The following is a 22,054-nucleotide window of genomic DNA, read 5'->3' as shown; positions in this document are numbered from 1 at the left end:
CACTCTATGTCACTCTCACTGTCTGCCCTGCCTATTTCCCAGAACCCTCTGGAAACAAAGGAGGCACCAGAGAGATAAAGTACATGTCAGTCACCTGTTGCTACACTAAACCACTCCCTTGCCCCCAGTTTAAAAACAAACAGGCCTAGCTCACAGTTAGGCCTGCCTAAATTTACCTGCACTTGCAGTACACACAAAAAAACACTACTCTAGAAACTTACCTACCTAAGGTAGAGGGTGCTACATATTTTCTATAAAGATTGTGATTTTATGAATATTATGATGACTTGCAGTCGACTGACGAAAGCCAAATGTTAGGCATTTCAGGCTTACTATTTACTTACTCAATGAAGTAAAAATGCAAGACTTCAAATCAAATTAGGTTGCTTGGTTAGAGTTGGATCCGTGATTACATTGTTATACACATAGATAGAATTGTTATCTCCAGGACATGCATGAGTGGTATTGACTGCTGTAAAATTCAAGGATTTACAGACAGTGATCAGGGCTCAGGCACGTTATTAACCCTTGATTTACAGATAAGAAATCCTGACACACTTCTTAAAGCGGGAGTCCACCGGGACTCCGCGTTTTATTTTATTTTTTAAAAGCCAGCAGCTACAAATATTGCAGCTGCTGACTTTTAAAATAGTAACACTTACCTGTCCAGCGCGCCCGCGATGTCGGCACCCGAAGCCGATCTCTAGGTCGCCTGTCGGGTCCTGCCGCCGCCATCTTGGGTATGGGAATCAGGAAATGGAGCCTTTCGGCTTCATTTCCCGGTTCCCTACTGCGCATGCGCGAATCGCGCTGCGCAATAAGGACGCTCCCCGCTGCCTCTGGGATCTGTGTGTTTCCCAGCAGGCAGCGGGGCACTTGCGGGAAGGGGCGGGCACTTGCGGAAAGGGGCGTAAGTTACGCCCCTTTCCGCAGAGAGCTATCCCGGAAGTGGGTGCAGTTACCTGGATTATCCAGGTAACTGCACCCCCCTCCCCCCTGAAAGGTGCCGATTGTGGCACCGGAGGGGGGGAGGGTTCCGATGAGCGGAAGGTCCACTTTAGGGTGGACCTCCCCTTTAAGAGTGAATAAAAGTATTTTAAAATATATATATATATATATATAAAACTTTTGCTCTCAGCTTAAGATTGAAAAAAAAACCTCTCTGACAGAGAAAACAGTCATTTTAAATTAAAACACAGCACACAACATTTCTATCTGTGTTGAGATAGCAACCCAAAATTCAAAATGCTTTATGTGTTTACATTTTCATTTTCTTTTTGTGATTTGAAGCTTTCTATAAGGACTGTAATGTAATTTATAGACAGTGCCAGCTATAGCTAGCACTGATTTGAGGTTTGTGGGATACATGAAATGTTGGTATCGCTATGTGGCCCAGCTAACCTATGAAGAGGAGCTACGTGGAGAAGGTGAACATTGCTGCAAATTAAGAACCACTTTTACAAAAAAGTCAGTTTTTGAAATGCTGCAAAAAGGGCAGAATTACTAGGTATGAAGTTGGGGATGGACGGTGAACAGAGCAATGGATATTTAATAAAAGTCCTCATTGGGGAATGTACTATTGACAATGAAAAAAATTATTTTGTCTTACATTCATTTTAATCATTATTTATAATGTCAAAGGGTTGGCCTAATTTGACCTCCATAGAGTACTGTGAGGCATTTAGAGGATCTGCAGCAAAACATACCTTATATTCTGTAGCCCCCTGTTCCCAGAAATGGGGCTATAAGGTAAATTTAGTTTTTGGCTGAGCTGAAACCAGCTCAGATTGATTATACATAGTTTATTTGATTCTGTCCTCAATTTGGCTGTGTTGTGCATTTCCCACTGTTGTCAGTAGGTGTCACTGGTACCACAGGACAGTGGGAGAATAACAACTAAGTAATGCTGTAATGAATATTCTTTTTCCAGAAACAGCCCAGTAGGAGGTTCCTGCCACTGTGCATTCTGGGAAGGGGTATTTATTGGACAGATGTCATCTTGCCTGTTTGGAAGAAGCTGAGCCAAGCTGAGGAGAACCAGGGGAGGACTCTTGCTGGAGAGAGCCAGGATGAAGGCTGGTTTCTCAGAAGGTCCTGGTGACTCGTTTGGAGGACGCATCTACATCTACCTACCCTCACAGTACTGCCGAGTCGGCTTAAAAGTTCTGGTACTGTGAAGCTGTTCTACAATCCAATCAAGGTAACAAACTCCTGGCTGCTAAGTTTGTGAGAGACTTATCCAGGCATTTACCGATTGCTAGGTCTGTGTGAGAGACCTACCCAGATATTCAAGATCGGCTGAAAGAAAGCTGTGTTTGTGTATCTTTAACCTAAGGAGTCTGTAAGTGATCTGCTACAAAAGGGTATCTGCAACCTCCCCTCAAACTCTTTACTACTACTTCTTTCAAGTTCTTCATTAAAGCATTAAAAACTACCTAAAGTGACTGGTGCCCATATTTGTTCTAACTTCCCATTATAGCCATGGACTCAGCCCTGGGGTGAATGTAAGCCGCTCCCTGTATCTGGAGGTACCTTTCTGCTCCCAGGAGATTCAGGGGGGTGCTATATTCTATTTTGCTCTAAACTTGATACTGGTACCTTGTTAGTGGTACAGATAAGTGCAAGTATCAATGGTGGAACTACCAACACAGCTGCTTAAGGGCCCAGATATGGGGGTAGGGGCCTTTGGGGCCCCAGAGATGAGAAGTATTCAATCCTCCATCACAGTAGGACCGCCAATGATGCCATGATACCTCAGCCAATCGCTGCTGTCACTTGTAAACAAACAGCCAACAGAGGAACACTTTTACTGCTCATGTCCTCTGCTGCTCTGACTGATAGCATTATATAATGCAGACCATCGCAGGGGAAGAGAGAAGTGGAAGAGTTCCCCTGCCAGCTGTTTACAAGTGACAGCAGCAATCGGCTGAGCCGTCACTGCCATCGGTTGTGGGCCGTCACTGATTGTGGTTCTCTCTTCTTGCTGAGTAGAGATGGCCTTGCGGTTTCCCCAGCGGTCGGTTCGTGACGAATTTTGCTCGTTTGCAATTCGCCAAACCGGCAGACTTCTGGCGCTGTTCGCGCGGCGGACATATACGTTTGTGAAAGAACTTTGACCCATGATGACACATCCATCATGGGGTACAGGACAGCCAATTGAGACATTTCAGCACATGGACAATTGGACATACCCCTTACCTTATAAATAGACCTGATCTGGCGGCCATTTTACATTCTGTCTTTTGTCAGTGAAGGGACAGGACGCTGTGTGGAGCAGGGACAGTCAGTTTAATCACTAGCTATTACTATTAGGTCCACAAAAGTCATTTTAAGGACTGGTATAGGTGTACAGTATATCGGGTTGTAATACACTTGGAATATACTTTCTTTCAAAGATACAAAGTATGTTCTGGTGCACTGCTGCTGACTGCTGTGCTGCTGAGTGCACTACTGACCGATTCTGCAGCTGTCTTTTGTCAGTGTAGGGACAGGACGCTGTGTGGAGCAGGGACAGTCAGTTTAATCACTAGCTATTACTATTAGGTCCACAAAGGTCCTTTTAAGGACTGGTATAGGTGTACAGTATATAGGGTTGTACACATATAATATACTTTCCTTTAAATATAGAAAGCATATTATAGTGCACTGCACTGCTGTGCTGCTGACCAATTCTGCAGCTGTCATTTCTCAGTGTAGGGAGGGACAGTTTGGTGTTTGGAGCAGGGACAGTCTGCAATTCACTAGGGGTGTAATAGGGGTGTAATACACGTATAAAATACTTGCAAATATAGAAAGCATAGTATAGTGCATTTCCACTGTGCAGCATTGTGACTGCTGAGCGGTTCTGCAGCGATACTACAGAGAGTGTCAAACGCAATAAAAAAAAAAGTATTATAACTGGTGTGATAGACCAGTGCCCCCCCCAAAACGACCGATTGAAGCGGGGTGTCATATACCTTCTTCCACATACATACTGCACTTCTCTAGAGACTTTTGTCACAGGGTCATTTAAAAAATGACAGGCAGAGGAAGAGGCAGGCCCTTCCGCAGGGGTGGTAGGGGTAGGGCAGGAGCAACAGGCTTGAGCCAAAGTGGGACATTGCGCACGCACCAGACTTGGTTGAGTGGCTCACTCAGCCTTACTCTTCTGCACCCTCCTCATCCTCTCGATCTTCACCCTCTTCTTCACTCTCTGCTGTGTGCACCCCCAAAGACACTACCACCAACACCACCATCACCACCATATACCCTCCGCTTGAGTCACAGGAATTATTTTTCGATCCATCACAAGACATTGCCGATGCGCAGCCACTCTTGGCATTGGATCAGGAAGAGGAGGTAGCAACATCCGCCACTCAGCAGTCTGACGACAGTACCCAGATCAGCCCAAGGAGGAGGTTGGTCCCCGGTGTTGCTGCCTACTCCGAGATCTCTAATTATAGTGGTGGGGAAGGTGACGTAGATGACGACGTGTCTAGTGATGTCACGTGGGTGCCCACAAGAGAGGAAGAGGAGGGGAGTTCAGAGGGAGATATGGACCAGCAGATAGGAAGGAGAAGCAGGCGGAAATTAGATTGCACAAGAGGGACAAAGCAGACTGCTAATGTATTAGGAGCGAGGCATCAACCATGTACGGTCAAATCTGGCGCTCCAAGGACGCCGGCACATGGCTCCACAATGTGGGCTTTTTTTTTTAACGTGTCCGCTGCTGACAATAGTGTTGCCATCTGCAATCTTTGCAGTCAACGCATAAGTCACGGTAAGCCCAACACTCACCTAGGGATGACCGCCTTAAGGAGGCACATGAGCCGCCATCACCGAGCCCAGTGGGAGCAACGGAACCCACACTGGCCCTGCACTCCTTTCAGCTTTGCGTTCACAGGCAGATCAGTAGCTAACACCGCTCAATTTGACAGTTGGTAAAGTGGTGTGTGACAACAGTGCCAATCTGCTTAGCGCATTGAAACAGGGCAAGATTACACACGTGCCCTGCATGGCACACGTCTTAAACTTGGTCATGCAGCGATTCATTGTCAAATACCCTGGGGTCCAGGACATCTTGCGGCAGGCAAGGAAAATCTCGGCCCATTTCAGAAGATCTTACACGGCCAGGCCTCGCCTTGCTGACATTCAGCGGTGACACAATCTGCCGGTCAGACGTCTTATTTGTGATTTCCCTGACGCAATGGAACTCAACCTTCTATATGCTTGATAACTGCACGTTTCTGCTGGAGCAGCCTAACGACTACCTGTACGAACTCTGCGGCAGAACAGGTTCTGGGGAGCTTGTTTTTTTTTCACCGCGCCAGTGGTTGCTCATGCGTGATGCATGCAGACTTCTGTAGCCATTTGATGAGATCACCAAACTGGTCAGTCGCAGCCATGGCGCCATCAGTGACATCGTACCTTATGTCTTCTTTATGGAGCGTGCATTGCGTCGTGTCATTGATCAAGCCGTGGAGGAGCAGGAGCAGGAAGATGAGGAAGTTGCAATGCTGGATGAATTCCCGGGGGGGCTACTCTATCTGAGACAAGTCAACAACAGGAGTCTGAAGAGGAGGAGCAAGAAGAACTTGCTTTAAACCTTTCTGGGATCCCTGTTGTGCGTGGATGGGGAGAGGAGAACGAGGAGGGCGACATTATCCTGGATGATGAGCAGGAGCCAGGCCACCACACCGCTTCCAGTTTAGTGCAATTAGGGCCTTCATGCTCCAGTGTTTTAACAGGGACCCCGTATAAAAAGCATCATCAAGGACCAGTACTGGGTGGCAACGTACTTAGACCCCCGGTACAAACACAAAATGGCGGAAATGTTACCACCGTCACAGAGGGCTCTCAGAATGGAGCACTTCCAGGCCTTGCCTCGAGAAATGCTGCATTCTGCTTTTGCGTGCGCTGGCAGAGGAGGAATTCTCACTCCCAGAGAAAGAGTTGCGGGTACCAATCCAACAATGCCTGCAAGAAGAGGGCGGTTTGAAGATGTGTTGGTGACTTCTGCTATGAGGTCATTCTTTCAGCCGACCCATCGACAGGTCTCATCCGGATCCAGCATCAGGGAACGCCTAGACCGATAGGTGTCCAACTACATCGGGTTAACGGCCGATGTGAACGCTCTGAGAAGTGATGAACCCCTGGACTACTGGGTGGGCAGGCTTGACCTCTGGCCAGAGCTTGCCCAATTTGCAATGGAACTGTTGGCTTGCCCCTCGTCCAGTGTCCTGTCCGAAAAGGATGTTCAGCGCAGCAGGGGGGATCGTGACTGATAAGCGCACTCGCCTAGCTCACGACAGTGTTGACTACCTCACATTTATAAAAATGTAATGAGGCATGGATCTTGGAGGAATTCAACATATGTGACCAGTAGACATGTATATGCATAACTCTATAAACTATTTATTTAATCGAGCACACGGACCTTTTTTCTACCTTTGGCTCACTTCCTTGTACAAGAAAAGCACACCGTACTATATGCTCGTACCCTCCTGTTTGAAGAGGTTGAGCGGTGTCATATTTTTGGGTCCCGCAGTGGGTTGCTGGTATCAGTGCTGCTGTCAGTGCTCTCTATCTCGGTGCTGGTGCTGGTGTCAGTGCTCTCTATCTCGGTGCTGGTGTCAGTGCTCTCTATCTCGGTGCTGGTGTCAGTGCTCTCTATCTCGGTGCTGGTGTGGTCTCAGTACTCTCTATCAAGGTGCTGGTGTCTGTGCGCTCACGGTGCTGGTGTCAGTGCTCTCTATCACGGTGCTGGTGTCAGTGCTCTCTATCACGGTGCTGGTGTCAGTGCTCTCTATCACGGTGCTGGTGTCAGTGCTCAGTCTCTATTGTGGTGCTGGTTTCAGACAGCGAGGGAGATAGCAGCGGAGAAGCAATCAGCAGGCAGTACCAGCACCATGGCTGAGGATCAGCACTGGACTGGCACCTCCGGACCACCGCAGTGGAGCCCTGCATAGGTGGGGGTAAGGGCAGGGCAGAGGGAGGGGCTCAAGCACAGGTTGGCACACTGGGACACTGGCACAGGACTGCGGTGTGGTCTCAGTGCTCTCTATCAAGGTGCTGGTGTCTGTGTGCTCACTGTGCTGGTGTCAGTGCTCTCTATCTCGGTGCTGGTGTCAGTGCTCTCTATCACGGTGCTGGTGTCAGTGCTCAGTCTCTATTGCGGTGCTGGTTTCAGACAGTGAGGGAGATAGCAGCAAAGAAGCCAATCAGCAGGCAGTACCAGCACCATGGCTGAGGACCAGCACTGGACTGGCACCTCCGGACCACCGCAGTGGAGCCCTGCATAGGTGGGGGTAAGGGCGGGGCAGAGAGAGGGGCTCAAGCACAGGTTGGCACACTGGGACACTGGCACAGGACTGTGCTGCCCTGACTGTGGCACTGATCATCTCCTGCACCCCCTCATAGCCTGCCATGACCTTGCCTCTCCTCCATGGCCTTCATGCACTCCTGAATTGTCAAAATTTCACAGATAAAAAAAGAATGCTTGTCGTTGTCGATCTCAGATTCACTTAATACTTTTGTTATGCGAGTGTCCATGTTGTGGGACTATGTGTGCACAGGTAGTAAGTATTTTGTGGCTGAAAATATGACCTGGAGGTTTTTAAGATTCGCCTGCCATTAAAGTCAATGGGGTCCGCTGCGAACCTTGGGGTTCGCAAACTTTTAGCCGCGTTCGCGAAGCGTCCCGTCGGAAGTTCGTCCATCACTAGTGCTGAGTATGGACCTGGGTTATGTTTGAAGTGTGGTGGGAAACTAATCCCCACAGCAGCAGTGCCTATTAGGTGGGTGATGCCTGCTGGGATAGAGGGTAGTTGCTCATCAGGTCCACCTTGTTTTTCATTGATGGCAGTGGGTGTAAATGAAAGTTGCTATTGGACTGAATAGTAGAGATGATTTTGTCCGCTGTCATGCACTGTCAATCAAAAGTAAGGCAGAGTGTATATAGGGCCAGCAGTTTGTGCAGCACTTTACAATATACCGGTAAATGGAGATGGTCCAGTTACAATACAATTCAACACAAGATGGTTAGAGGGGGACCTGCTCATGAGAGCTTACAATCTAATAGGAGGAACTAGTGTCTCAGTTCTCTTCAGGCTCCACCCACTCCACTACAAAACTTCTTGGCCATGCACCAGTCTGTGTGAGGAGCACAGTGATGGGGGAGTGAATGCATTAAAGAAGAAGTGCCCAGTATGGACACTCTGACCTCAATGCTGACTTCCGACAGATTCATGTACCCGTTTTGGACCTGTACCTGTTTTGGACACATTTTCCACCCTTGATTTTCCAGTCCAATTTTGTCAAGATGGGCAGTGCCGCAAGGGCCATTCAGCCAATTAGACAGAAATAAGACAAAATTAGAGCTGAGTATGCCCATTCACTGAGAAAAGCAGTGATAAAAGGACATTTTGCCATATTGTTAAACAGGAAGCAAAACCTGCATATATATATATAGTCATGTGGAAAAGTAATTACCTTTTAATAATTTCTTTTTGAACAGGCAAACAGATCTTTAACTTGAACATGGGTGTTCTCCTAAACTAACCATAAAACCTCAGATATCCAGGGTGTTTTCTTTGCTATCCATTTGTGTGGCATCCTCATGCCCATATCAAAAGAACTTTCCCAGGCCTTCAAAAAGAAGGTTGTGGGTGGCTATGGGTCTGGCAAGGATTTAAAGACAATTTCAAATGATTTAAAATTGATACTTTTAATGTAGGGTAAATAATTTAGAAGTGGTGTAGATTTCAAAGTACAGCATAGGAGCAAGAGTTTTCCTTTGAACATATGAACAAAATCAGTCATTCTCATAGTCATTTCAGTTGTGAATAAAAGGAAAAGGAATAGGGTGCTTTTGTCAGGAAAAGTCCTCCAGTGAACTGTACTAGATTATGGATTATTGTCACATCAGCTTCAACATCATAGTTAAGGGGAGGAGGAAAGACTGGGGGAGCACTTGCAGCTGCAAGGTAGAGAAAGCAACTCTTGAGGAAACTAAAGTAAAAAACAGAAGGCGCTTCTAAGTGCAGTATTTAGGAGTATTCATAAATGTGGTTAAAAACACTTACAATGCAGTAGATCAAATGAGCATCTCAGCCAGCATAATAGGCATCCTGTAGAGTCCTTCACCTCTAAGGGGAGGAAGAGCTGGTCCACCGCTGTTGCAGGAGAGGAAGAAGCAAGGAAGCAAGGTAGCCGATGGACTTCTGGAACCACACTGGAGTGTATAGGCCGAAGCTGACGTCAAGGGCGCAGTAATGCGTTTTGGAGCATGAGCAATTTGCTCCTTTATCAGACCTTCACCAGAAACGCTCATTTGATCTACTATATTGTAAGTGCTTTTAACAGCTTTTATTGAAAAAATACTCCTGAATACTGCACTTAGACGCCCCTTCTGTTTTTAACTTTAATTTTGATTGTGAATGACTGTTACTTAACGCTATCTGGAATTGAATATGCACTTACTTTGTTGTATGCTGTACCACACACTTTGTATCTTCTCTGATGCTTGTAAACACAGAATTCTGTGCTGTGATTAACCACAGCTGGTCAGCAGGTGTACAGCCATAATCATTGGCTATAACCTGCTGACAAACTCATGCTGTGTCCAATCACAGCATAGGTCTGTAAAATGGTCACATTTGGCTGCATTACTGCCTGCCAAATGTTACAGGGGGACAACAACATGCACACATTTCTGTTTTCCCAGAATGACGAAATTAGATTCTTCAATTTTCACTAGATTTTCTTTCTTGAAGTCATTTAGAACAGCTGATTCTGGACATAACATGCTTACTAATACATGGGATTTCAAGTTATTAAGGGTGGGGATACATAGCACAATGTTTTTTTTTTTTTATGAAGAGAAGAATGATGTGTCACCACAGAGAAGTACAGGGAGGTATAGAGATGGCAGAGAACCTGATATATCTGATGATAAATACATAGTATAACTAGTAGCCTGGACACGTGTAAATGTCAGAAATTAATCTAAATTACTAATTTATTGGCTGACAGACTGGTGTTTAAATAGAGTCATGCAGTGGAATTGGTCTTTTCCCAAAAAGCCTGAGGCACAGCGTAATAATGAAAACCACAGTTCCATATATCCATCAGTGCAAACCATTATGATGAGTTAAAGCTGAACTCCGGGGAAAACAAAAATGCCTCATTGCCCTCACGCTGCAAGGAAAGGCGTATTTAGGTCTAGGAGACTGTAAAAAGCACTTTTATTTACCCAATCCTATGCAGCCTCTTCTCCACTATATTCTAGTGGTTGGATTCCCACTGAGAACATCAACACCAAAACAGAGCCCAAAGCCCTGCATTGGATTTATGGAGTAAAGATGTCAAGAGACAGTCTACTGCCTGACTGTAAGAAAGCATTGGCTACCAGGGGAGCAGAGAGTTGGGTAAGAAAAATGGTTTTTTGTGGTCCCAAGACATAAGCCAGCATCTAACCCTTGCAGTATGGGGCAGCCCCTCGGCAACGGAGAATCACCCCTCTTCACGGTGATTGCGTTTAAAGCTGTCCTGGGTATCATAAGGAGATATATCCTAAAATTAGTACCTGGGCAATTCTTTCTTGAATAGTGTTGCTCCCGATGCATGCAAGGCTTGACCAACTTAATTTATGGAGTAAAAACCACATACACATGACCGTTTTTTCCATCAGAATAAACTCTGATGGTTTTTCTGACTGAGTTCCGCTGAAACAGACTTGCATACACACGATTACACCAAAGTCCGGATGTTTAGAATTCGGTGATGTAAAACACGTACGACGGGACTAGAAAAAGGAATTTAAATAGCCAGTAGCCAATAGCTGCCCTTGCGTCATTTTTGGTCCGTCGGAATAGCATACAGACGAGTGGTTTTCCATATAGGAATTGATTCCGTTGGAAAGATTTAAAATGTCAGGGGGGCAGGGTTTTGGGTACGGAAAACTGATTTTTGTGGTCCCTAGACATAAGCCAGCATTCATATATTCAGCCCCACTGCAAGAGAGAATCCCCCCCCCCCCCCCCACAGTGATTGGGTTTAAAGCTGCCCTAGGCATCATAAGGAGATATGTCCTAAAATTTGCACATGGGCATTTCTTGAATAGTGCTGCTCCCAATGCATGCAAAGCTTGACAAACTGCAAATCATAGTAGATGCACAATGTGCTGGAGGCTTTAAACCTTCTTTCTATTACTCTCTCCAAAACTGCAAGAAACGTTTTGGCTTTAAATACACTTTAATGTAAATGTCAGATTGGGTAGATGTTATTCAGGTTCTTAGTAACACAGCTATACCAACCCAAAGGCTGCCCTTTACTTTTTTGGTTTTATACTTCTAATCTTGCATGGTTACATGTGTTCTTGTATGTTAGTGTATTAAAATGCCATCAAATGCAGTGATCCAGTAAATACAGTTGTTTTATAAAAGTCTGAACATCCACATTTTATAGAATAAATTGTATTAGATAATTGCATACCAGTTGTGTGTGTCTAGAAACCACCTAAGGCTACTTGGGTGCTCAGAACTGCTCACTTTTGGTTGCATCAATCTCTGCCATCCTTTACTGGAAATTGAAAAGATTTAAAACTATAATAATATTAATGGAAAACATTTTAAAAGGGTAAGTAAACCCACAAGAGTAATATAGGTATGGCTGGGAACCTGGTGGATTGTGTCACCTTTTGGGTTCTTACTGTATATCTCTACAGAAGAGTGGTGAGCTCCCATTGCTTTGGTTGCTGACCCCTCACACTTAGAGGTTTTGGGTGCTCTTATGATAGCATTCTCAGTGATATACAATAGATTAACAATGCAGCAGCGATAGCTGGAGCCTATTATAACAGTTGCGACGTGTGCAGACCTGAAACCTAAGCCCATGCTATCAGAGTCCCTGGGAGATGTAATAAACCATTAGGTAGTTTAAAGTTGAAGTTTAAGCTTTCCCTAGATCCTTCTTCCCCCATCATCAACATGCTAATGACCAGAGGCTTAACTAGAATCTACAGGGCCCCAGTGCAGGAAACCATAAAGGGCCCCCTGACCTTATAAATGAACAGTCAGTGACCAGTACAAATGAATTGAGACATCCATCACAGCAACCAGCAGGAGAGGTGAACCCGACAGTGCTGTGGGAGATGAGGGGAGGCCGGGGGAGTACATAGGAGCTCGGTCACAGCAGTAAGTGGATAGGTGGGATGGCAGGGTGGCATTTAGAGGAAACCATCCCCTCCGTTTTCAGCCACTAAAAGGCTGTAGAAGGAAAATGGAGGGGATCAGTTCCTCTATATGCCGCCCCCACCTCCCCTCCTATCCAGGTGTACGGGGGACCACACAGGCACAATTGCTCCCTCTGTACGTATGCCCCTGCTAATGACATAAGTAAAAATATGACACACCTAATGTTAGACCTTGTGATATCCTCATTAGGTCCCTATGCTTGTCTATCAATGCAGGCAGATAATTGCTAGTGGAAAGGGGCATAGCTTTATAAAAAAGGGAAGCTGTTGTAACACTAACATGTAATGCTGGGCTTCCATGATTGAAAGAACTGAAATCCAATTAATTAAAGGGGCAGGCCAAGGAAGAAAGAGCTAAATTATGCTGAATGTCCTTTTGACAAGAAATTAGGTGGGCTCTATCTGACTTGCTGTGGGCTTTAATGCATACTGTGATGCCGCGTACACACGGTCGAATTGTATGACGTACTTAGTCCGTTGAAACACATTTCAACGGACAATCCGCTTGTGTGTGGGCTTCAGCAGACTTTTTCAGCGTGCAGTCTGGAGTACTAAGAAGTTCGGTTTGCACAACAATCTTTCCGTCCTACTTTGGTTTCAGCGGACAATACGGTCGTCAGTATGCTAGTCCGACAGACTAAGAATGGCGCATGCCCAGAAAGAATTTACAGGGCGGAAGCGCTCTGTCTTGTAAAACTAGTGTTCGTATTGAAGCTAGCATATTCGTCATGCTGCTAATTTTGTGATTTTTTAATATAGCACATTCTTTTCTTCTTCATAATGCAAGAAAAGTGAAGTTGCTTTGCTGCTTATATTCACACAGAGTTATCACAAATGTCTTTATTCATCCTCATCCTATGATTAATATTCTAATTCGAGAATAAATTAAAAAAACTAAAACGGACGAATTAAGCTGAAGTCTGAAAAGCGCGAATCGTCTCTAACCAAACTTCCACTAACGCAAAGTCAGCAGAAGGACTTCCTATTTCTAGTCCCGTTGTACGTGCTGTACGTCATCGCGCAAGCTTTTGGCGGACTGTTTGTGTATCCGTGTGTGGCCAAGTCCGTTCGGTACAAAGTACGCCGGATTGTCCGCCGGATTGTATGACGGACTAAGTACGTCATACAATTCGACCGTGTGTACGCGGCATGAGAAACTCATAGCGTGCAGTAAAATTAGAGGAACTTCAGTACATTATAGGATTCTGTACATTTGTGCTACATTGAAGGGAGAGCTGAAATTTAGCTTTAACTTTCAAGCAACTGACAACCTCTCCTAAAAAAAAATATGTATTTTAAAGGCTAGGTCTATTTTTTTACAAATAAAAATAAAAAAAAATAAAAAAATAAAAAAATTTTCTTTTGCAAAATTCACAGGCTTTTAGCTAGAGAGCTGGATGTAGGAGTAACAAAACATTCTTGTTCCAAAGAGAACTACACAAATGTGTTGGCTGTGGGGGCAGACAGGAGTTGTAGTTCATTCATTCATTCATAGATCTATGTATTCAGTCATCGATCTCTGCAAATTTTAAAAGTGACAGCTACTGAAGGGGTGAAGAACCCCTACATGCTGTCATGGAGGGATGGGGGGCTCTGGTTTGCACCATGTTGCACCCTAAATACAGGTGTAACATGTAACATGGTTCAAAAGGTGGAACAAGTGGACTTACCCTTTAATACAAGACTTTTTAACGTGTGGCATTCCAAGCTTTCTGTGCTTGATGAAAAACTGGGGTTGATTTACTAAAGGCAAATAGCTTGTTCTCTTTACATGGAAATTCTCTCTTTGGAAGCAAATTATCCCTTAGCTTGCTTAGTGAATAAGTTGAAACTCTGCTGACTTCCATCACTGAAGCATGTGCAAGCAGAAATTTGTTTTTCCCATCTGTACATTTTTATATATTCTTTGAAAAGTGACTTTTCACCACATTGACAAAACTAAGGAAAGATTCCCTAACAATCTATTTGCCTTTGGTAAATCATCCTCAGTGCATCTATTTGGTATATTCTCGGCTCAAATTTTTCAGCTTGACTGACAGGGAGTCACCACCCGGGATGCAATATGCAGCACTGTTTTATGGAATCTGGCTACCTGTGCCCAGAACATCTGGGCACACAGCATGATAGACACTATGTTCAGTGGTAGGTAAAGATTCAGCAGTGGGTAAATCTTCTGGATTTGCATTTTACAGGCAGTTTAAGACTGCTTCCTCATACTAGAGGTATTTTGAAAGTGTTAGGTAACTGCCAGGCAGCTGGCAATGGCAGTAATGTGACCATCATATGTCAGTTAGATGTAGAATTGGGAGTATCAAGGAATGTTTCTGTTATCTGAATAAAAGCCAGGATCCCTCCTTCTGAAGAACTGAACAACAAACACTGGCATTCATTAATCCAGACAGGTCCCTTATTAATGATCCCATTCTATATTTTAAATGGAGGTTATCAAAAGAGCTCCAATCCCTCAAGCACACACACAGAAAGCAGTATTTCTTCAGGGTCAATTCATTTTCCATCTGGCTAGTCGCTCGTGTGATAGTTTCAAGCAATTAATCCTAGGATCTTGGTCTAATTTCAGAAATGAAAAGTAATGTCTACATTCCTGACGGATTACTCACTGCAGTTATATAAACCAGCAAGTAGAGGTACAGAAAAAGATTTTACACCGTCTAATAATCTATCACTTCAGTGAAATATTAGTAAGTTAAATTGTATTTACCAAGGAAATTACTGGCTGCGTTATGGCAGATTAGCTAAACTATCACCGGGGAACTTTATTTGTTAGATAACATTAGTTAAATTGCTGTGAAAATGAAACATTTCCCTTGCATGTACAGAAGGGAAAAGGCCATTGTGAATATTAGAATACAATTCCTGCTTTCATTGCAGAGCTACCGTGCATACTTAGAAAACAAAATGACTACTGTCTGTTATAGTGGACTTACTTTACAGCACTAAAAGCTATTTTGAATACTACAGCCTGGTGGCTGCTGTGACCTGCCCCCCTTCCATAAAATCTTTACCCCATGTGTATGGTTTGCCATTGCAAGAGCTATTACACAGAACTGTAAATACCCATTTAAAGTTAAAGCTGAACTCCAGGGAAAGTAAAAATGCTCCCTGCCCCTTCTCCCCTAGGTTTAAATGCTCGTTTAGGTCTAGAGGAACAAGAAAAGTAGATTTTCTTACCAGATCCTTCCCTCCTGCAGACCCCCTCTATGCTACAAGACCAGTCCACGCAACCCTTTCTCCCCTATGCTCCAGTGGTAACAGGTCCTTTGACCCTGCATTGGACGTGAGGGTGCCAAGAACCGTCCACCGTTAACTCAAGAGAGTGCCGGTTTCCAGGGGAGCAAAGAATCAGGTAAGTAAAATGCTTTCCCTGCCCCCCTAGACCCAAAAAAGCATTTATCCATTGCAGCCCAAGAGCTGCCCTACCGCAAGAGAGCATTTTCCTTATCCCTGGAGTTGGGTTTCAAAAGAATGTATTTTGTGCATATTTGAATATTATGGTCAGGACTACAAATATTTATATTGTATGTGAATATTATCTTATATTTTTTTGCAAGCCAATGCATGGAGCTCTCTGCTCCCTTTCACAAGTTTTCCTTCTCATGTGCCACCCCCCCTCCCCCAAATGATATGCAGACAATTTGGATTGTACCAATATATAGTGAAGGGGGATGTTAAATAATATGCCACATGTGTAAAATACACAAGGCACACCACTGGCTCAAGCTGAAATTTGCAAAAACAAGTGAATGAGTCAAGGCATGGCAGGGATGAGTCCCTTACTGTCCAGTAAGAGACTCATCCCTTACTGGACAGTTCAGTCCAAAGTTTCAATAAGATTGACCATTCCTACAAAAGAAGTTGCTTTTGCTATTCTATCTCTTCTAATCTATTCCATATGGGATAGTTTACATTTTTATTCGTAAAAAAACAAAAAAACAAGCTTTGTTTTTTAAATGTTTAAAAAAAAAAAAAAAAAAAGGATGATTAAATAAAATGAATCTCAAACCATTATAGTTTCCCTTTAAATTGTAAGCAATGGTGCACTGATGATTTTGGCAATGGCAACACAAAAGCAGTAAAACAAACACTTTGCTGGCCGCTATCTGTATCGAGAAATTTGGCTTGAGTAAAATAGCTACCATTTTGATATTAGAATCAGTTTGGAAGTCTGAATCATAGCAAAATAGAAACAGGGACAGTTCTCTTGGAAGTAAAGTCAGGCAGGGTTGGCAGTGTAGAAAGGTCACCCCTAGAGACAAGACTGAACTCTACAATAGACAACTATTTTCTGTCATCCGTTTCCCCTCTAAATTGGTAAATGGAGTAGGGCATAGTGGCACGAGTAGAACACTGAACAGTATAAATATCATCTAGGTCTGAAAGGTGAGAATGGCTTGGAAGAAGACCCTGATCGGGATTTGTCAAAAGTCCTGCCAAGCAGCAGGCAACCAACCAGCAAATGACCAACTAGCAGCCCATAGACCTGGGCAACTATCAGATAACCGATAATCTGGGGGGGAGATTTACTAAAACTGGTCATTTTAACCTAAAAATACCACACTTTCTTTACCTTCATGTCTACACTCGTGTTTCCATTGTACCTATGGAGAGAGCCATGGTTGTCAAATATGGGTTGAACAACTAAAAATGGAGAACTTCGAATCTGGTGCAGTTGCACATAGTAAGCAATCAAGCTTTTAACTCTTCAGCTTGTTCAATTAAGTTTTGACAATAAAACCTAGAAGCTGATCGATTACTATGCACATCTGCACCAGTTTTAGTTTTTTCCCCATATATTGGAGATTAAAGCCTGGTACACTGTGAGCTGTCAGCTCCGATCGGAGGCACTGTACTAACGATCCAATGTTAGTACAGAGATCTCCCCCTGCTAAGCTCTTGTGTTCTGACTGGGACACAGCTCCCCTGCCACGCTGTTCCTCGCTCTCAGCCATTGGTTGAAAGCACTGATTGGGAGCCGATCAGCTGCTGATTTTCTAGCATGCGCGTCCAACAGAAGCTGGCTTCTTTGGACTGGCTGCCTTACACAAAGGCCGAATGTCGACCGTTTTTTATTGAACCGGCCGATGCTGCCCGGCATTCGGCCCGTGTACGGGGCTTTACACAACAACCACAATCTTATTATGCGCACAGGGGCCAGCATTACAAGCACTGCACCTTTTTCAGCAGCCTTTATTAAAGAAATAAATGATCAATGATTCTTAATTTGTTTTTCTGATAATCTTAGAGGTTTAACAATTAGGGCTCATGCAACAGGGCATTTCAATCTCTCTTCTGGATGCCTTTTACTCCTGGCAGGAAAAAGCAGCCTAAACACGCCTAAAGCCGCACATTACACACGTTTAGATGCGTCAAGCATTTGAGCATTTATGGATTCCATTGGCCAGAATATTAAATTATTCTTGCCATTGGAATGAATGAATGCTCAAACACTAAGCATGTCTAGCATTTTAGACACGTCACGCATTTTGTCTGCCCAAAAGCTCCTCTCCTAAATGTGCTGTTGATGTTTTTTGTTTTTTTTCTGCCTGTAAACGCCTTGTCTAATATGCCTGTAAATGCCTATGTATGTGTGGACACATAGGCCAACAAAGAGATGCATTTACAAGCAGAAAATAAAATAAAAGAGGTGTTTTTCAAGCCCTGTGTGCATGAGCCCTTAGTAATGCTATGTAAAATTATACACATTATATTAATGGTGTGTCAATATCCTATGATAACAATTATCAATATTTCAATCAGGAAAAAAAGTCAAGAGAATTATACTGTTATATCTTGTTTTCCCTTGCCAGCTGTATACTAAAAGATCACACAGACAAAGCTGGCTGTAAAGTATATGAAAGGATTCAGAGACCCTCAAGCTATGCCTTGTACACCCTACATGCCAATGTATAATTTAGTCCATGCCTACTTACTGTAGGTCTCCATTGATGCCTATGGAGCTGTAGAGCACAATACTGGCTTGTCCCTGCATATCAGCAGAGTTCAAATAGACATGTTTTCAAACCAATGGATCACTCATGGTACTGGTTCGCTGATGTAACCATTTATGTCCGAAATTAATTTTAACTGTGAACCAGTCTTCAAGCAACAGCTGATGATTAACTCTCTTTCTTGTAAAGGTCAGTTGCTCCATTAAAATTATATACATCTCTATACAATGATCACTTGTAAACACAATTAACACCTAGTATACAGTATATGCAATAGAAGATCATCTTTGAATGTATTATAATTGAAGTGATTTCCTTATATATATGCACCAAAAATGCTGACATGAGTCCTTCACAAAATAAAAGTCTGATAGCTATGGATAAAATGATTAAAATATACAGCATATGGAATGTGATGCATGGGCTTTAACATAAAAGTTACAATAAATAAAACAGACCAGATTCTCCAATGTATCCCAATTTTTTTTTGGTTTGTTTTTGCTACACAGATTTGCAGGATTTCATAGTAGATGGTGCTTCTATATAAATTGTTCATAATAAAATATGTATAATTGGGGGAGATTTACTAAAATCGGTGCACACAAAATCTGCTGCAGCTGTGCATAGTAACCAATCAGTTTTTTACTTCGGCTTGTTTAATTACGATTTGAAAATAAAACCTAGAAGCTGATTAGTTACTATGCACTGCTGCACCAGTTTTAGTAAATCTCCCCCACATAGTGTCTGTGTTCCCTATTGCTACCAATCCAGCATCAGCTATCATTTTCTATCCTGAGATTGAAAATGACAGCTTGAATCTGAGTCTTCAGTGCAGACATTCCAAAACTTTCATGGGTAAGGTGATTGTAGCCACTTGTAGTTTGCCAAATCAGTTATTTTTTTGTGACAAGCTTTCAGAGGTTTACCCCATTCTCCTTGTTCAAAGCACTACTGAAAAAAGTTGTTACATACAGTCCTTAACTATATTGCCCCAATTTCCTATAAAACAACTCTGATGACCGTGTTTTGGATACGTATTGCAGACACAAGATAGGAACAAGACAGAAATCCACGTTGCAACATAAACAAGGATATAGAATATATACAATCTGACTTCCAGCTATAACTATAAATGGTTTCTTGTGATAAACCATTATTCATTCATCCACATTTCTTATATAGTATATATATATCCCCCACTTACCCGGCTTCCTCTCCTCTGTATTAAAGACTAGACATTCAGCAATCCATGTGTATGAGATAAACAAGTGTGTACCATGAACACAACTTGACTTCCAGCTATAGCTGTAAATAGTTCCTTGTGATCAACCATCGCTCATTCATTCTCATCTCTCATACAGTATAATCCGCCACTTACCCGGCTTCCACTTCTCTTGTGTATCAAAGGCTGATATTCCATTGCTGGGGCCAGTGTCGCTTCCGTGCTACTCCTTTATCTAACTGTAGTAATGTCTGTGCCCTTCTCTCTCTTTTAGAAAGATTTCACCCAGTGAAAACAATATCCAGCATTATACTAGTGGAATAAACCATGCATGTTAAAATGGATCATGCAAACATAATTTAACACAAGATGCTTTGACAACAACAAGCAAAGCATGTTATTTTTTAAGTCATTTGAGTCTGTAAGGATACATGGTTAATTAGTTCCAAAAAAATTATATCATACCTTGATTATTCCCATCTTACTCAGGGAATAGATGTTAAAATTCTGACCTTAACAGCACACGTGAAATTTTCATGTGATAGTCACAGCACAGGGTTTATCTTAGGGCTCTTTTTTTTTTTTTAAACATCTTCAGTTTCAAAGTTCATGTGTAGGGAGGAGAGTAAGTGAGCCAACTTTTTTTTTTTTTAGAACTGTGCTTATAATTTTAGAAGTCTGTGAATGATTGGAAGATGCACAGCAGAAGCATCCCAACTTTAAATACCTTTCAAAGTTTTTGAATAACTTCCAAATTCATTAAAACCTAAGAAAAGAAAATAAACACAAAAGTTTAAGAATTAATCGGTTATGTTATCAATTAAGGATTTTTTACTGTTCGATGTAGACAACTACTCCAACTTTTGTTTTTTCACCTTTCGTCTTTTTTTCATGTTTGGTTTTTCTTTTCTTCAGTTTTAGTAATCAATGCAAAGTATAAAATAGAAAATGCATAAAAAGTCCTTGGAATGTTTTATCTTTCGAATCCAGTCACATTTGGCGTTTTGGGTTCTCGTGGCAAACTGCTGCTCGCAAAGCTTGTCGCCCAAAAAAGAGCAGGAGCTTCTTTTGGGTGACAAGCTTCATGCGATTGCCACGCGATTTATGCGCAATAATCCACAGAGCATTTTAAGTGCGATTGGAAATGAATGGCACCTGAACCTGCGTTTTGTGATTGCAGCTTGATTTGAGCTGGCGGGCAGAATCGCAGCGATTTTTACCGAGATCCCAAAAGGCCAAACGTGAATGGAGCCTTATAGAAAAATGAACTTAAGATGTAAATGATCTTTTTGCAAAGTTTAATTGCTATTCAGACACAAATTGTGAGATGGTGTGAAAGATTGTATGTTCTAAAATAAGTTATGAAATATTTTTCATTCAGCGCTGACCCTTTCAGCAGTTGAACATAAAGCTAATTACTGGAAGCTCTGTAAATTTACTTAAAGCTTAGTTAATTTAAAGTTATTTCTGCTGCTAGAGAATATACCAGTGGTAAGGTGGTGGATTATCCTGGGTTTCCTTTGTTCACCTGTCAGTGTCTGAATGCCTGATAATAACCAGGACCAACACTCTCTGTCTCTGTATTACAGTGAGCTCATTGGAGGAGACACCCTTACCAGAATGGGGTTTTCTGCAACAATAGACATACACCAAACTATTCATATCTCACAGACATTAATAACAGGCCTTTGGCGGTGGACTTAGTAGAAAATCTTATTAGCTGCCAAAAAAGGGCAAAAAAAGTCAATAGACCTTCCCTGTTCAGGGAGTTGACTTGATCATTATGGACTTCTGGCCAGCCTCTTGCTCTTTAGGTTCCTCAGTCTCTATGAGGCCAAGCAAAAGAAAAGTGGTGTACTACATGAAGAGGAAAGTCGCAACCTGCAGCCTAAAGCTGGGTATATACAATCCAAATATCGGCTGATTCAGCAGGCCAACATTCGGTATGTTTGTACAGCTGCCTGTCCAGCAAACGCTCATGACGGTCTCATGACTGGCTTCTGTCAAATGGGCATGCTGGAAAACTAGCATCCAACCAGCAGCCGATCAGTGTGTTCTAGTGGAGGAGGGAGTAAGGTCCCCCTTTTATAACACAATGGCACAGTAGGGTAGATCACAGCACTAGCATTGTTTTGTTAGTACGGCGATCGATCAGTTATTTTTAGTTCAGCCCCTGATTGGGTACCCACCATAGTCCAGTTATATGTGGCTGGAGTCCTCCTTGTACTTTCCCAATTAAGACCCCAGGGATCCAGCCAGGTTGCCTCCCCTTGTATTTAAAGCCCTCCACAAGGAATCCTCATGAGCAGACTCAACCCCAGGTGGCATAGGGCAATCCAAACGCGGCTGCGCCAACTTGTTTTGTTTGGGGCCATGGGGAGTGATGTCCATGCCTTCCCTTTGCTTGGTCTGGTAGCAGGAATCCAACATCAAAGGCTTGGGTAGGCCGTTGGATCTGATCTCTGTAATTTCTCTGACAGTGACAATGAGTCAGTCCCAAGCAGGGTTTAAACCAACGGCCGTTGGTAGGATGCTCCACTCTGGTCCGGATGACCCACTTCTTCCAGGGCAACATATAGGGCTCCGTGCTGGCAGCACTTCTAGCAGCAATTTCATGTGTAGCGACATGGTAGC

The 22,054-nt window shown here is 43.2% G+C and overlaps 1 protein-coding gene across 2 annotated transcripts in view; it reads right to left on the bottom strand.

The window, feature by feature from the left end:
• LOC143940244 (solute carrier family 2, facilitated glucose transporter member 11-like) overlaps positions 1-20,170 on the bottom strand; it is a 70,240-nt gene extending 50,070 nt beyond the window's left edge. The window contains exons 1-2 of one of the 2 annotated variants that reach the window (XM_077461417.1): positions 19,886-20,170; positions 19,577-19,732 (exon numbers count right to left, since the gene is read on the bottom strand). In XM_077461417.1, the coding sequence (XP_077317543.1) occupies positions 19,577-19,618 (42 nt within the window). In that variant the 5' untranslated portion in view covers positions 19,619-19,732; positions 19,886-20,170. The remainder of the gene's footprint in view (positions 1-19,576; positions 19,733-19,885) is intronic. The other variant, XM_077461418.1, reaches the window with a different exon arrangement.
• Between the last annotated feature and the right edge of the window lie 1,884 nt (positions 20,171-22,054).

Source organism: Lithobates pipiens, unplaced genomic scaffold (genome assembly GCF_037356315.1).
Source record: "Lithobates pipiens isolate NorthernLeopardFrog02 unplaced genomic scaffold, aLitPip1_a1.2 Scaffold_3, whole genome shotgun sequence".
Taxonomy (NCBI): Eukaryota; Metazoa; Chordata; class Amphibia; order Anura; family Ranidae; genus Lithobates; species Lithobates pipiens.
Note: the sequence above shows the minus strand (reverse complement) of the source record. Positions and strands in the feature narration are given on the sequence as shown.